At 38.7% G+C, this 16,756-nt stretch overlaps 1 protein-coding gene across 3 annotated transcripts in view; it reads left to right on the forward strand.

The window, feature by feature from the left end:
- Positions 1-16,756, forward strand: part of LOC123554806 (FUN14 domain-containing protein 1A-like) — a 90,374-nt gene that overhangs the window by 41,294 nt on the left and 32,324 nt on the right. For 2 of the 3 annotated variants that reach the window (XM_045345160.2, XM_053547719.1), the window contains exon 3: positions 6,541-6,616. The exons of the other annotated variant lie outside the window; for it this stretch is intronic. In XM_045345160.2, the coding sequence (XP_045201095.1) occupies positions 6,541-6,616 (76 nt within the window). The remainder of the gene's footprint in view (positions 1-6,540; positions 6,617-16,756) is intronic. 3 annotated transcript variants of the gene reach the window in all.

Raw genomic sequence — 16,756 nt, forward strand, 5'->3', positions numbered from 1 at the left:
CTCAAAAACCAGAAGCCCTAGAGCTTAGATATTTGGTGTGAAGCATTTCCTAGTGGACCTCTACCAAATTTGTTCAAATCATGACCCTGGGGTCAAAATTGACCCCGCCCCAGGGGTCACTTGATTTTACATAGGAAAATCTTAAAAAATCTTCTTCTCAAAAACCAGAAGCCCTAGAGCTTAGATATTTGACATGTAGCATTGCCTAGTGGACCTCTACAAAAGTTGTTCAAATAATGACCCCGGGGTCCCCGCCCCAGGGGTCACTTGATTTTACATAGATTTCTATAGGAAAACCTTCGAATTAAAAAAAAAATAAACCAGAAGGCCAAGAGCTTAGATATTTGACATGTAGCATTGCCTAGTGGACCTCTGCAAAATTTGTTCAAATCATGACCCCCGGGGTCAAAATTGACCTCCAGGGGTCACTTGATTTTACATAGGAAAATCTTCAAAAATTTTCTAAAAATAAACCAGAAGGCCTAGAGCTTAGATATTTGACATGTAGCATTGCCTAGTGGACCTCTACAAAATTTGTTCAAATCATGACCCCTGCGGGGGGTGGGGGATCAAATTGACCCCGCCCCATGGGGTTACTTGATTGTACATAGAAAAATCTTCAAAAAATTTCTAAAAATAAACCAGAAGGCCTAGAGCTTAGATATTTGACATGTAGCATTGCCTAGTGGACCTCTACAAGATTTGTTCACATCATGACCCCAGGGTCCAATTGACTCAGCCCCAGGGGTTACTTGATTGTACATAGGGAAATCTTCATAAATTTGCTAAAAATTAACCAGAAGGCCTAGATCTTAGATATTTGATATGTAACATTGCCTAGTAGACTTCTACAAAATTTGTTCAAATCATGACCCCCGGGGTCAAATTGACCCCGCCCCATAGGGTTACTTGATTGTACATAGAAAAATCTTCAAAATTTTCTAAAAATAAACCAGAAGGCCTAGAGTTGAGATATTTGACATGTAGCATTGCCTAGAGGACCTCTACAAAATTTGTTCAAATTTTGACCCCCCCCCCCCCCCCCCCCCCCTGGTCAAATTGACCCAGCCCCAGGGGTTACTTGATTGTACATAGGGAAAACTTCATAAATTTGCTAAAAATAAACCAGAAGGCCTAGATCTTAGATATTTGATATGTAACATTGCCTAGTAGACTTCTACAAACTTTGTTGAAATCATGACCCTGGGGGTGAAATTGGCCCCGCCCCAGGGGTTACTTGATTGTACATCTGAAAATCTTCCAAAAATTTCTAAAAATCATCAGTTTGACATTTGAAACATGTAGCTCGTATTTCTCAGGTGAGCGATCCAGGGTCATCATGACCCTCTTGTTTTAATTATAGCAAATGGTAAAGGGCATTTTTTATTTATTAGTAATAGTGGTTGTTGTGGTGTGTAGGTGAGAGGAGGGGGAGAATGTAATTTCTTGAAACATTTTATTCACACTGCTTTCTTTTCTTTTTGAGCATGGTTACAATCAACCTTGAGCAATGTTCGATTTTTAGCTCACCTGAGCCAAGGCTCATGGTGAGCTTTTGTGACCGCTCAATGTCCAGCGTGCGTCGTCCGTCGGTCAACATTTTCTTAAAAAATCTTCTTCTTGAAAACCACTGGGCAGAATTACACCAAACTTCACAGGAATGATCCTTAGGTGGCCCCCTTTCAAAATTGTTCAAAGAATTGAATTCCATGCAGAACTCTGGTTGCCATGGCAACCGAAAGGAAAACCTTTAAAAATCTTCTCGTCCAAAACCACAGGACCTAGGGCTTTGATATCTGGTGTGTAGCATCATCTAGTGGTCCTCTACCAAAATTGTTCAAATTATCCCCCTAGGGTCAAATATGGCCCTGCCCCGGGGGTCACATGGTTTATATAGACTTATATAGGGAAAACTTTGAAAATCTTCTTGTATAAAACCACATGGCCTAGGGCTTTGATATTTGGTATGTAGCATCATCTAGTGGTCCTCTACCAAGTTTGTTCAAATTATCCCCCTAGGGTCAAATATGGCCTCGCCCCGGGGTCACAAGTTTTACATAGACTTACATAGGAAAAAAAGTTTAAAAATCTTCTTGTCTGAAACCACAACACTTAGACCTTTGATATTTGGTTAGTAGCATTGTCTTATTGTCCTCTACCAAAATTGTTCAAATTGTACCCCTTAGGTGAAAAGAGGCCCTACCCTGGGGGTCCCAAGTTTTATATAGACTTATATAGGAAAAAGCTTTAAAAATCTTCTTGTCAGAAACCATACGACCTAGGCTTTTGATATTTGGTATGATGCATTGTCTAGTAGTCCTCTACCAAAATTGTTCAAATTATGCCCCTGTGTTCAAAAGAGGCCCCGCCCTGGGGTCACTTAGTAATTAATTATGTGAGTTATATAGGAAAAATACTTAAAAAAACGTCTGATCCTATTTCCAGGACTATTTAATTATAATTACCTGATGACCCCAAGTAATATGATGTCACTTGACTGTGACCTTGACCTACTGACCTACTTTCTTGTTTTTAGCCCACCATCATCAGATGGTGGGCTATTCAAATCACTCTGGGTCCGTGGTCCGTCGTCCTTCCGTCAGTCCTTCCGTCCGTTAACAATTTCTCGTTATCGCATCTCCTCAGAAACTACTGGGGGGATTTTATTCAAACTTTGTCAGAATGATGTATTTGTACCCTAGTTGTGTCCCCCTGAAAATCAGACTGATTCAACAATTTATGAGTGAGTTATGGCCCTTTGTTTATTTCTATAATTTACATAGATTTATATAGGGAAAAACTTTGAAAACCTTCTTGTCCAAACCCACAGAGCCTAGGGCTTTGATATTTGGTATGAAGCATCATCTAGTGGTCCTCTACCAAGATAATTCAAATAATTTCCCTGGGGTCAAATATGGCCTCGCCCCGGGGGTCACATGGTTTATATAGACTTATATAGGGAAAAACTTTGAAAAACCTCTTGTTCAAAACCACAGGGCCTAGGGCTTTGATATTTTGTATGTGACATCATTTAGTGGTCTTCAACTAAGATTGTTCAAATCATCCCCCTAGGGTCAAATATGGCCCCGCCCTGGGGGTCATATGGTTTACATAGACTTATATAGGGAAAAACTTTGAAAATTATCTTGTCCAAACCACAAAGCCTAGGGCTTTGATATTTGTAATGTAGCGTCATCTAGTGGTTCTCTACCAAGTTTGTTCAAATTATCCCCCTAGGGCCAAATATGCCCCCTGACACATGGTTCATCTAGACTTATTTAGGGAAAAGCTTTTAAAATCTTCTTGTCAATAACTACAACAGTCAAATTTGGACCACATGTATATTTTTGAGTGGCAAGATGAACCTTGACATAAGTTGACCTTGATTTTGACCTAGTGACCTACTTCCACATTTCTCAAGCTACAGCATTCAAATTTGGACCACAAACTTTGACCTTTACATTGACCTAGTGACCTACTTTCACATTTTTGAAGGTACAAGCTTCAAATTTGGACCACATACATAGTTCTGTATTCTGAAAAATAATTTGACCTTGATTTTGACCTAGTGACCTACTTTCACATTTCTCAAGCTACAGCCTTCACATTTGGACCACATGCATAGTTTTGTGTACCAAAACAAACTTTGACCTTTAGATTGACCTAGTGACCTACTTTCACATTTTTGAAGGTACAGGCTTCAAATTTGGACCACATGCATAGTTTTGTATTCAGAAATAAGATTTGACCTTGATATTGACCTAGTGACCTACTTTTACATTTCTCAAGCTACAGCCTTCAAATTTGGACCACTTGCATAGTTTTGTGTACCAAAATGAACTTTGATCTTAAAATTGACCTAATGACCTACTTTCACATTTCTGTAGCTACAAGCTTCAAATTTAGACCACATGCATTGGATTGTGTACCGAAACAAACTTTGACCTTTACATTGACCTAGTGACCTACATTCAGATTTTTTACGGTACAGGCTTCAAATTTGATCCACATGCATAGATTTGTGTTCTGAAGTGAAATTTGACCTTGATTTTGACCTAATGGCCTACTTACACATTTCTCAAGCTACAGCCTTCAAATTTGGACCACTTGCATAGTTTTGTGTACCAAATTAAACTTTGACCTTAAGATTGACCTAGTGGCCTACTTTTAAATTTCTCAAGCTACAGCCTTCAAACTTGATGCACATGCATAGTTTTGTGTACAAAGAACTTTGTCCTTGAAATTGATCTAGTGACCTACTTTCACATTACTTAAGCTACAGCTTTCAAATTTGCACCACATGCACAGTGTTGTGTAAGGAAGTGAAATTTGACCTTGAGCTAGTCAATAAGTCTTGAAATTTGGAACACTAAAAAATGGCACATTGGTGGGGGCCAAGATCACTCTGTGATCTCTTGTTTAAGATACAGCCTTGAAATTTTGATGACATACACAGTTTTGCACACAAATCGTAAAACTGAATTTCATTGACCATGAATGTGACCTACTGACTTTCTTAATATTTTATCATCAGTTTGACATTTGAAACATGTAGCTCATATTACTCAGGTGAGCGATCCAGGGTCATCATGACCCTCTTGTAACAGATTTCAGTACTTACCTTGAAGAATCTTTACCATGACCTTCTCACCTTGTTTTTATTTTGTTTTTGAAGCTTTAGCAAAGAAATTTTGTTCAAGCAAGCAATTAAACTCAGGTGAGCGATATAGGGCCATCATGGCCCTCTTGTTTAGAATTTCAGGTTAAAGTTTTGATGCACTTTCACTCTATCTCAGTTATTCCCAAATGAATTTGATTCAAACTGAAAGTAGTTGTTCCACATCATCTCCCACATTATATGACACGAGGCCCATAACTCTGGTACCAATATTTAATGAATTACCTCCCGCACCCCCATTTTACTTAGAATATCAGGTAAAACTTTTGACGCACTTTCACTTTATCTCAGTTATTATGTCTCCCCCATTTTCTTTTGCCTTTGCCGTCCGTCTGTCCATCCGTCTGCATTAAGCTTGTCTGGCTTTCACAGGTCAAACTGCTGGCCGGATTTTGACGAAACTTCTCAGGAGTGATCAGTACCAACCCTAGTTGTGCATATTGCCAGCACGTTCCGCTTCGCTGCACAGAATGGCCGCCAGAGCTAAAAATAGAAAAATCTTGTCCGGCTTTCACAGGTCAAACTGCTGGCTGGATTTCAATGAAACTTAATAGGAGTGATCAGTACCAAGCCTAGTTGTGCATGTTGCTGGCATGTTCCGCTTCGCTGCACAAAATGGCCACCAGAGCTAAAAATAGAAAAATCTTGTCCAGCTTTCACAGGTGAAACTGCTGGCTGGATTTCATCGAAACTTCATGGGAGTGATCACTACCAACCCTAGTTGTGCATATCGTTGACACATTCGCTTCGCTGCACAAATGGCCGCCAGAGCTAAAAATAGAAAAATCTTGTCCGGCTTTTACAGGCCAAACTGCTAGCTGGATTTCAATGGAACTTCGCAGGAGTGATCAGTACCAAGCCTAGTTGTGCTTCACTGCACAAAATGGCCACCAGAGCTAAAAAAATGAGAAAAATCTTGTCCGGCTTTCACAGGTCAAACTGCTGGACAGTTTTCGACGAAACTTCACAGGAGTGATCAGTACCAAGCCTAGTTGTGCATATCGCCAACACGTTCCGCTTTGCTGCACAAAATGGCTGCCAGAGCTAAAGGTATACATAGGGAGACATATGTTTTTGTGACAAAAACACCTAGTTACTAAATGGATTTTATTCAAACTTAAAATAGTTGTTCAACATCATCACTCACATCATATGACACAAGGGCAATAACTCTTGCACCAATATTTCATGAATTGTCCCCCCTTTTTAGCTCACCTGAGCACAAGTGCTCGGGATGAGCTATTGTGATCGCTCACCATCTGGCGTCCGTCCGTCGTCCATCCACACTTTCCTTTAAACAACATCTCCTCCTGAACCACTAGGCCAATCTTGATGAAACTTAACAGCGATGTTCCTTGGATGGTCTTCTTTAAAAATTGTTCCATACATATATTTGGTATGTGGCATCATCTAGTGGTCCTCTACCAAGATTGTTTAAATTATCCACCTAGGGTCAAATATGGTCCCACCCTGGGGGTCACATGGTTTACGTAGACTTACATAGGGAAAGCTTTGAAAATCTTCTTGTCCAAAACCACAGGTCCTAGGGCTTTGATATTTGGTGTGTAGCATCATCTTGTGGTCCTCTACCAAGATTGTTCAAATTATTGCCCTAAGTTCAAAAGTGTGTGTGACATGTATAGAATATAGGCTAATATAGAAGAAACCTAACTCTGTACTTATACAAAAACATAAGCCTTGTACACAGGTGAGCGCTTTAGGGTCAATGACCCTCTTGTTTATATTTATAGACAACAACAGTTACTGTAGATTTTGATATATGGAAATTTTAATCCAAATGTAATGTTATAACAATTGTATATTTAGTACTTCATTCACTTGTTTTATGTTTAACATTCCAGTGCATCTGGCTATCTCTCTGTGAAGGTTGGTAAATCAGCTGCCATTACAATTGGAGTAACAATTCTTCTAATTAGGGTAATAACATCATTACTACCACTTGGTATCTTTGGAAACCTGGAAGCAGCTTGGAGACACCATAGTCTGGAAATGTTACAATTTTTTTATAGCTTTTATTATTCCCCTGCTATTGAAATTGAAGGATGGCAGGCATATAGTGTTACTCCCCGTTACTTTGTGTGTTCTGCAAATTATGTCTCGCTAATAACTTTGTCTTGTATTGTCAGATACTGAAATAACTCTCGCCTAAACGACAACACTAACAACAATATATCATTAATTCCATTATGAATTCATCAGTTCCAATCATAGGTTTTGGAGTTACAGCCCCTGATTGACCCCTGAAAGAGCCAAAGTTTGTTAAGTTTTATCTTGACTATACAAAGTATATGGATGTCAGGATATAAGTTATATGACCCAGGGAAGTACCTACACCTTTAGTATCTTGAACAATGAAATGGGTCCAATCACTAAGGTAACTATGTCTTAGACTAGCTGACAAACGATATAGAATGTCCTTTGTTAAAGTGTATAGCTGGTGAGACCAATTATCTCATACATAAATTTTCCTCTGGCTACCTTGCCTAAATGATTCGTGTACCAATGATTTGTAAATGATTTCAATTATGAGCTAGATAATTTCAGGGATCAGGCAAATCACTAAATGTTTCAAACTGACAATCTTCAGTTAATGATAATTAGCTCAAACTCCTATAGGCTGGAGACTCTATACTTGACTGGTCTCTTTGTTGAAGTTCCTGTCGGACAATGTCTTTGAATTAACAACATACGAGTCCTATCACATAGATGCTCGGCCTCTGTCCTCTTAATTGAAGTTGCAACACTATATGATTACCCTGACTCCTTGATGCTCAGCTCCTATATGCTATCACATGTAGCATTCAACTACCATATAGGTATATCCCCGATGCCTTGGCTGTACTTCGCCAATAATGCTGAACCGTCTATAAACTGGAACTCTCCTACTATCTCAGTAGATTACCAAACTCTGGGTCTCTGTCTCAGCTTTCCGATGCTCAGCCTATATTTGCTATTGTCTAAAGCATTCAACTACCGTTAAGGTAAAACTCTTATGCGCTGACCCTATAGCTCGAAACCTTTTTGAAATTCTGCAACTCTTCTTTAGTCTATGAACTTCAAACATCTTCTTTATAATAATTTATCCGCCCTGACAGGGTAGTTGCAATAACTTCCTTATCAAGGTACTGGGATAAATTATTAGTTGAATCCTCGATGTGTCTTCCTCAGTCACTGGATACATGATCTCTCTGTCGTCTATCTACCTATTTACCTATTTATACTTCAGCAGACGTGAGCTTTGATTGGTGCTATTTATAGAACTTGTTTTTGATTTGTCCAAATTTATACATAGTGTTTTACAACAGTACTTGCTCTATCAAATATCTGGTTCCCTTTAACTATTGTATATGACATAATGTGTGGTGCTGGGATCCAGCTATCGACATAATGAACCCAAATCAGCCACAAATGACCCAAAACCTATTATTAACAGCAATTCAACAATAATTATAGCAATGATAGTATGAAAAGGGAGTCGAACACTATCTGTGCTTATGTGTAACGTTATCGCTGTATCAAAAATACAAATTATTCTGACAATGGAGAGCTATCCTACTCACCCTGGCGTCAGCGTCTGCATCTTTCCGCTTCCCCAACTTGGTTAAAGTTTTTTTTACACTTCCTCTTTTTTCCCCTTATCTCTGTAATTACTTGATGAATTTGCTTTAAACTCAAAATAGTTTTACCTCATCATCATCATCCACATCATACAGCATAAGGGTCATAACTCTCACACCAATATTTCATGAATTATCCTCCCTTGTTACTTAGAATTTCAGGTTGAAGTGTTGATGCACTTTCACTCTATCTCAGTTATTATGTCTCCGCCCACAGTGGGAGACATATTGTTTTTGCCCTGTCCTTCCGTCATTCCGTCTGTCCGTCACACTTCATTTCCGATCAATAACTGGAGAACCGTTTGTCCTAGAACCTTCAAACTTGATAGGGTGGCAGGGTTTATGGAGTGGATGACCCCTTTTGTTTTTGGGGTCACTCCATCAAAGGTCAAGGTCATAGGGGCCTGAACATGGAAAACCAATTGCGATCAATAACTTGAGAACCACTTGACCCAGAATGTTAAAACTTAATAGGATGGTTTGTTGCAGAGTAGATGACCCCTATTGATTTTGGGGTCACTCTGTTAAAGGTGAAGGTCACAGGGGCCTGAACATGGAAAACCATTTCTGATTAATAACTTGATAACCACTTGACCCAGAATGTTGAAACTTCATAGGATAATTGGACATGCAGAGTAGATGACCCCTATTTGTGGTAACTCTTTAAAAGGTAAAGTCACAGGGGCTTGAACATGGAAAACCATTTCTGGTCAGTAACTTGAGAACCACTTGACCCAGAATGTTGAAACTTCATAGGATGATTTGACTTGAGATCGAGATGCAGAGTAGATGACCCCTATTGATTTTTGGGTCACTCTGTTAAAGGTCAATGTTGCAGCGGACAGAACATGGAAATCCATTTCCAGTCAATAACTCGAGATCCATATGACCTAGAACCTTCAGATTTCATAGGGTGGCAGGGCTTATGGAATAGATGACTCCTGTTGTTTTGGGGGTCACTCGATCAAAGGTCAAGGTCACAGGGGCCTGAACATATAAACCCATTTCCGATCAATAACTGGAGAACCACTTGACCCAGAATGTTAAAACTTCATAGGATGATTGGTCATGCAGAGTAGATGAACCCTATCGTTTTTGGGTCACTCTGTTAAAGGTCAAAGTCACAGGGGCCTGAACATGGAAAACCATTTCCGATCAATAACATGAGAACCACTTGACCCAGAATGTTGAAACTTCATAGGATGATTGGGCATGCAGAGTAGATGACCCCTATAGATTTTGGGGTCATTCTATTAAAGGTCAAGGTCACAGGGCTTGAACATGAAAAACCATTTCTGGTCAGTAACTTGAGAACACTTGACCCAGAATGTTGAAACTTCATAGGATTGTTGGACATGTAGAGTAGATGACCCCTGTTGATTTTGGGGTCACTCGATTAAATAAAGGTCAGGGTCGCAGCAGACAGAACATGGAAACTCATTTGCAGTCAATAACTTGAGAACCATTTGACCTAGAACCTTCAAACTTTATAGGATAATAGGACTTAAAGAGTAGATGACGCCTATTGATTTTGGGGTCACTCCATCAATTGTCAAGGTCACAGGGGGCTGAACATAGAAAATGCTTTCCAATCAATAAGTTGAGAACCACTTGACCCAGAATGTTGAAACTTAATAGGATGATTTGACATGCAGAGTAGATGACCCCTAATGATTTTGGGGTCACTCTATCAAAGGTCAAGGTCACAGGGGCCTGAACATGGAAAACCGTTCCCAATTCATAACTTGAGAGTCACTAGGTCCAGAATGTTGAAATTTAGTTCAATGATCGGACATGCCAAGTAGATGGTCCCTATTGCAGCCAACCTTCAGTGTCTGTTTGACTTTGGCTCCTGTTCCCTATCGACTTCTTGCCTATACGACTATGCATTGGGGGAGACATGCGTTTTTCTTCAAAAGCATCTTCTAGTTCCTGAATCAAATCATCGATTTGATTCAAACTGAAAGTAGTTGTTCCACATCATCTCCCACATCGTATGACACAAGGCCCGTAACCCTGGTACCAGTATTTAATGAATTATCCCCCTTTTTTTAGAATTTCACGTTAAAGTTTTGATGCACTTTCACTGTATCTCGGTTATTACTAAATAGATTTGATTGAAACTTAAAATAGTTGTTCAACATCATCACTCACATCATGACAGAAGGGCCATAATTCATATGACAGAAGGGCCATAATTCTTACACCAATATTTCATGAATTATCCCCCAAAGTGCTCAAGGTGAGGTATTGTGACCGGTCATTGTCTGGCGTCTGTCGGGCGTGCGTCGTCCATCAACATTTGCCTTGTGAACACTCTAGAGGCCACAGTTATGACCCAATCTTTATGAATCTTGGTCAGAATGTTTGTCTTGATGATCTCTAGGTCAAGTTTGAAAATGGGTCATGTGGGATCAAAAACTAGGTCAGTAGGCCAGATCATAGGAAAAGGTTGTGAACACACTAGAGACCACAATTTAGGTTTCAAACTGATGAGAATTGGTCAGAGTGTTTGTCTTGATGACCTGTAGATAAGTTTAAATCTGGGTCATGTAGGGTCAAAAACTAGGTCACCCGGTCAAATCAAAGGAAAAGCTTGTGAACACTCTAGAGGCCACAGTTGTGACACAATCTTTATGAAACTTGATCAGAATGTTTGTCTTAATGATTTGTAGGTCAGATTGGAAACTGGGTCATGTGGGGTCAAAAACTAGGTCACTAGGCCAGATCAAAGGAAAATTTTGTAAACATTCTATAGAGTCCATAGTTTAAGTTTGAAACTCATGACAAATAGTCAGAATGTTTCTCTTGATGACCTTTAGGTCAAGTTCAAATCTGGGTCATAATAAGATCTTGGTCAGAATGTTTGTCTTGATGATCTCAAGGTCAAGTTTGAAAATTGGTCATGTGGGATCAAAAACTAGGTCAGTAGGCCAGATCATAGGAAAAGGTTTTGAACACTCTAGAGGCCACAGTTTTGACCAAATCTTTATGAAACTTGGTCAGAATGTTTGTCTTGTGATGATCTCTGGGTCATGTGGGGTCCAAAACTAAGTTTCTGAAACTTATGAAAATTGGTCAGAATGTTTTTTGTGATCTGTGTTCTCGTTTTCTTAAAATTTTGCTGAGTCCCTGGGACTCAGTACTCTCAAAAATGTTGAGTCCCAGTCAAATATGATTGAGTCCCAGGTTTTGTGGCTACAATATTGACAATTTTCCATGTTTGCAATAAATAACACCTTATTTAACTTCATAAATGTATTCCAGTTGCGATAAACACAACACAGGTATAAAGAAATTACCAAGTTTCATCAAATATGATGGGTTTGACTAGTTAATAGTTACTTTAAAAAATAAAACCAGTGTTCGGGTTCGCCGGATCTTACTTTCAGTTTTCAATGCGTGAGTGAGCTGTTTTCAATAATATTCGCAGTAACTGGACTGTTTCCATATAATTTACATCAATAAGTAGAGATTTTGATCAATATATATATATATTGTTTATTATAGTCTCATCAATACGCTAAACCAGTCTGAATACGTCACTGAATGAAAATAGGCTATGTCATTCTGTTCCATTTTTATACGCCAGAAGGGACGTATTATGTTATGGTCCCAGTGTCCTTCTGTCCGTCCGTCCTTTAGCAATTTCGTGTCTGCTCTGTAACTCTTGAACCCCTAGAAGGATTTCAAAGAAACTTGAAACAAATGTTCACTACACCAAGAGGACGTGCAGAGCACATGTTTTGGATGTGTCATTTCAAGGTCAAGGTCACACTTAGGGGTCAAAGGTCATATGAGTGTGTTTCGTGTCCGCTCTGTAACTCTTGAACTGCTTAAAGGATTTCAAAGAAACTTGGCATAAATGTACACCACACTGAGACGACATGCAGAGCGCTTGTTTCGGGTGACTAGCTTCAAGGTCAAGGTCACACTTAGGAATGAAAGGTCATATGAGTGTGTTTCGTGTCCGCTCTGTAACTCTTGAACTGCTTGAATGATTTCAAAGAAACTTGGCACAAATATTCACCACTCTGAGATGACATGCAGAGCGCATGTTTTGGATGACTCGCTTCAAGGTCAAGGTCACACTTAGGGGTCAAAAGTCATATATGACTTTGCTTTGTGTATATTGCTCTGCATTGCAGTGCTCTTGTTTTTATTTGGCAGATCCCTTTTTGTTCTCTTACAATATTTTTTTTGAATTACTTCCCTTTTTTGTTACTATAAATAGCTTATTTTGAAACTTTTTTATTATTGACCGTAGGGAAAAACCGAGACCACTTTTCTGTGGTACAACATGGATGGTACATCCAATTCTTAGTTCATCTGATTTTTTGAAAAAAAAATGATGAGTTATTGTCTTCACTTGAGCGGTTGTCGGCGTCGGCGTTGCCTGGTTAAGTTTTATGTTTAGGTCAGCTTTTCTCCTAAACTATCAAAGCTATTGCTTTGAAACTTGGAATACTTGTTCACCATCATAAGCTGACCCTGTATAGCAAGAACCATAACTCCATCTTGCTTTTTGCAAGATTTATGGCCCCTTTTGTACTTAGAAAATATCAGATTTCTTGGTTAAGTTTTATGTTTAGGTCAACTTTTCTCCTAAACTATCAAAGCTATTGCTTTGAAACTTGGAATACTTGTTCACCATCATAAGCAGACCCTGTACATCAAGAAACATAACTCCATCTTGCTTTTTGCAAGATTTATTGCCCCTTTTGGACTTAGAAAATCAGTTTTCTTGGTTAAGTTTTATGTTTAGGTCAGCTTTTATCCTAAACTATCAAAGCTATTGCTTTAAAACTTGCAACACTTGTTCACCATCATAAGTTGACCCTGTACAGCAAGAAACATAACTCAATCCTGCTTTTTTCAAGATTTATGGCCCCTTTTGGACTTAGAAAATATCAGATTTCTTGGTTAAGTTTTATGTTTAAGTCAACTTTTTCTCTTAAACTATCAAAGCTATTGCTTTGAAACTTGCAACACTTGTTGACTATCATAAGCTGACCCTGTACAGCAAGCAACATAACTCCATCCTGCTTTTTGCAATAATTATTGCTCTTTTTGGACTTAGAAAATCATTTTCTTGGTTGAGTATTATGTTTAAGTCAACTTTTCTCATAAACTATCAAAGCTATTGCTTTAAAACTTGCAACAGTTTTTCACCATCATAAGTGGACACTGTACATCAAGAAACATAACTCTATCCTGCTTTTTGCAAGAATGATGGCCCTTTTTAGACTTAGAAAATCATGGGTAGGACAATATTTCTATTACACAAAAAAAATCAGATGAGCGTCAGCACTCGCAAGGCGGTGCTCTTGTTAGATGTATTTTGACATAACTTTACCTGGTAAGAATTTTTTTTGTGGACTTTGGAATTTCTTCTTTTTTGTTGTTCCTGTCCTTTGGGCTTCAACAGTCAAGTTCTTTAAATTTTTCTCCCATCCTCTGATGTAACCCTTCGGGCATATATTGCCCCGCTTGGCGGCGCTCTTGTTAGAAAATAATGCTGCTGAAAATGAAATTGGGATTAGTATTTGTTGACTTTAAACTCGTAACATTGAATTCCGTTTTTACTTTGCATCCCATGTATGCAATGGCCTTGAAAAATTTGCGTACAAATTTTATTGCGTATTAAGATACTTTTACGTTGTAAACTAGAACTACTTGATGGCCTCTAGGTCAAATTCAAATCTTGGTCATATAGGGTCAAAAACTAGGTCACCCGATCAAATTAAAGGAAAAGCTTGTGAACACTCTAGAGGCCACATTTATGACTCAATCATTATGAAACTTGGTCAGAATGTTTGTCTTGATGATCTCTAGGTCAGGTTCGAAACTGGGTCATGTGGGGTCAAAAACTAGGTCACTAGGCCAGATCTAAAGGAAAGCTTGTGAACACTCATCTTTATGAGTCTTGGTCAGAATGTTTGTCTTGGTGATCTCTAGGTCAGTTTCGAATCTGGGTCATGTGGGGTCAAAAACAAGGTCACCAGGTCAAATCAAACGAAAAGCTTTTGAACACTTGGAAGCCACAGTTGTAAGTCATTCTTTATGAAACTTGGTCAGAATGTTTATCTTGATGATCTCTAGGTCAAATTTGAAACTGGGTCATGTAGGGTCAAAAACTAGGTCAGTAGGCCAGATCAAAGGAAAAGCTTGTGAACATTCTAGAGGCCACAGTTGTGACTTAATCTATATGACACTTGGTCAGAATGTTTATCTTGATGATCTCTAGGCCAGATTTGAAACTGGGTCATGTGGGTTCAAACACTAGGTCAGTAGGCGAGATCAAAGGAAAATTTTGTTAACATTCTAGAGACCACAATTTAGGTTTCAAACTGATGAGAATTGGTCAGAGTGTTTGTCTTGATGACCTGTAGATAAGTTTAAATCTGGGTCATGTAGGGTCAAAAACTAGGTCTCCCGGTCAAATCAAAGGAAAAGCTTGTGAACACTCTAGAGGCCACAGTTGTGACACAATCTTTATGAAACTTGATCAGAGTGTTTGTCTTAATGATTTGTAGGTCAGATTGGAAATTGGGTCATGTTGGGTCAAAAACTAGGTCACTAGGCCAGATCAAAGGAAAATCTTGTAAACATTCTATAGAGTCCATAGTTTAAGTTTGAAACTTGTGACAAATGGTCAGAATGTTTCTCTTGATGACCTTTAGGTCATGTTCAAATCTGGGTCATATGAGGTCAAAAACTAAGTCATCTGTTCAAGGAAAAGCTTGATAACACTCCAGAGATCACGATTATGAACTTATCTTCATGAAACTTGGTCAAAACGATTATCTTGTTGATCTTTAGCCCAAGTTTTAATTTAGATCATCTGGGCTCAAAAACAAGCCACCTGTTAAAATCAAAGAAAAACCTTGTGCGTGCAATAGGGGCTGCATTTTTAGCTCACCTGTCACGTAGTGTGACAGGGTGAGCTTTTGTGATCACCCGTCGTCCGTCCATCCGTCCACAATTTCCTTGTGAACACGATAGAGACCACATTTTGTATTTGATTTTAATCAAACTTGCATTCAACTTGTATGGACGTAATATCTCGGGTTCCTTTCGCAAACTCGCCAGATCCCATCATGGGTTCCAGAATTATGGCCCCCTAAAGGACCAAAATTTGCTATTTTTGGCTTGTGAACACGATATAGACAACATTTTGCAATCAACTTCAATCAAACTTGCACACAACTTGTATTGGCATAATATCTCGGTTCCTTTTGAAAACTGGCCAGATCCCATCATGGATTCCAGAGTTGTGGCCCCTTAAAGGGCCAAAATTTGCCATTTTTGGCTTGTGAACATGATAGAGACCACATTTTGCAATCAGCTTTAATAAACCTTACACACAACTTGTATTGGCATAATGTCTCGGTTCCTTTCGAAAACTGGCCAGATCCCATCATGGGTTTCAGAGTTATGGCCCCTTAAAGGGCCAAAATTTGCTATTTTTGGCTTGTGAACACAATAGAGACCACATTTTGCAACAACTTTAATCAAACTTGCACACAACTTGTATTGGCATAATATCTCGATTCCTTTCGAAAACTGGCCAGATTCCATTATGGGTTCCAAAGTTATAGCCCCTTAAAGGGCCAAAATTTGCTATTTTGGCTTTTGCAGCCATATAGAGACTTCATTTATGGTTTGATTTGATACAAACTTGCAAAATATCTTCAACAACAATAAATCTTGGATTCCATGATGAATCTGTCAGATGCAATCATAGGTTCTGGAGTTATTTTATATCTGATTACCTCCCCTGATTTTAATCAAATTGGATTTATATCAGTAAGTACTTATAGGACTCATTTGAAATTTCATTAATGTCATTAGTTGGACTCAGACAATCAGGGTAAATAACTATTGACTGATTTTATATCAAATTACCTCCCTTTGTTTCAAATTAAAATGGGTGTATCTCAGTAACCAATGAAGATACTGATTTGAAATGTCATTTATGCCATCAGATGGACTCGGACAATCAGGGTAGATAACTTTTGACTGAATTTATGACAAATTACCTCCCTTTATTTTATGTATATGAATATACCTCAGCAGCATCTAATGACATTGGTTTTAAATGTTATTTAGGTCTCCCAGGGTAAGGAATAGTCATGCTAGTACAAAAATGCAGCATTTGAGCCAAGGACCCTCAAACTTGGTATAAAGATTGGCTATGACTAGTACTTGACCCGTAGGTCAAAGGGACTGTTACAAGAAAATATTTATCCTGATGATATTTAAAGTGTATGTTTATGTGATCTATGTCAAAACTTGATCTTATCATTAAGATGGTACTCAGGTGAGCGATGTAGGGCCATCATGGCCCTCTTGTTTATTTGATATGCATGAAACTTGGTCAGAATGTTTTTCTGCATGAAATCTCGGATGAATTTTTATCTGGGTCATGTGGAGTAAA

This window comes from Mercenaria mercenaria, chromosome 7 (genome assembly GCF_021730395.1).
Source record: "Mercenaria mercenaria strain notata chromosome 7, MADL_Memer_1, whole genome shotgun sequence".
NCBI classification, from domain to species: Eukaryota; Metazoa; Mollusca; class Bivalvia; order Venerida; family Veneridae; genus Mercenaria; species Mercenaria mercenaria.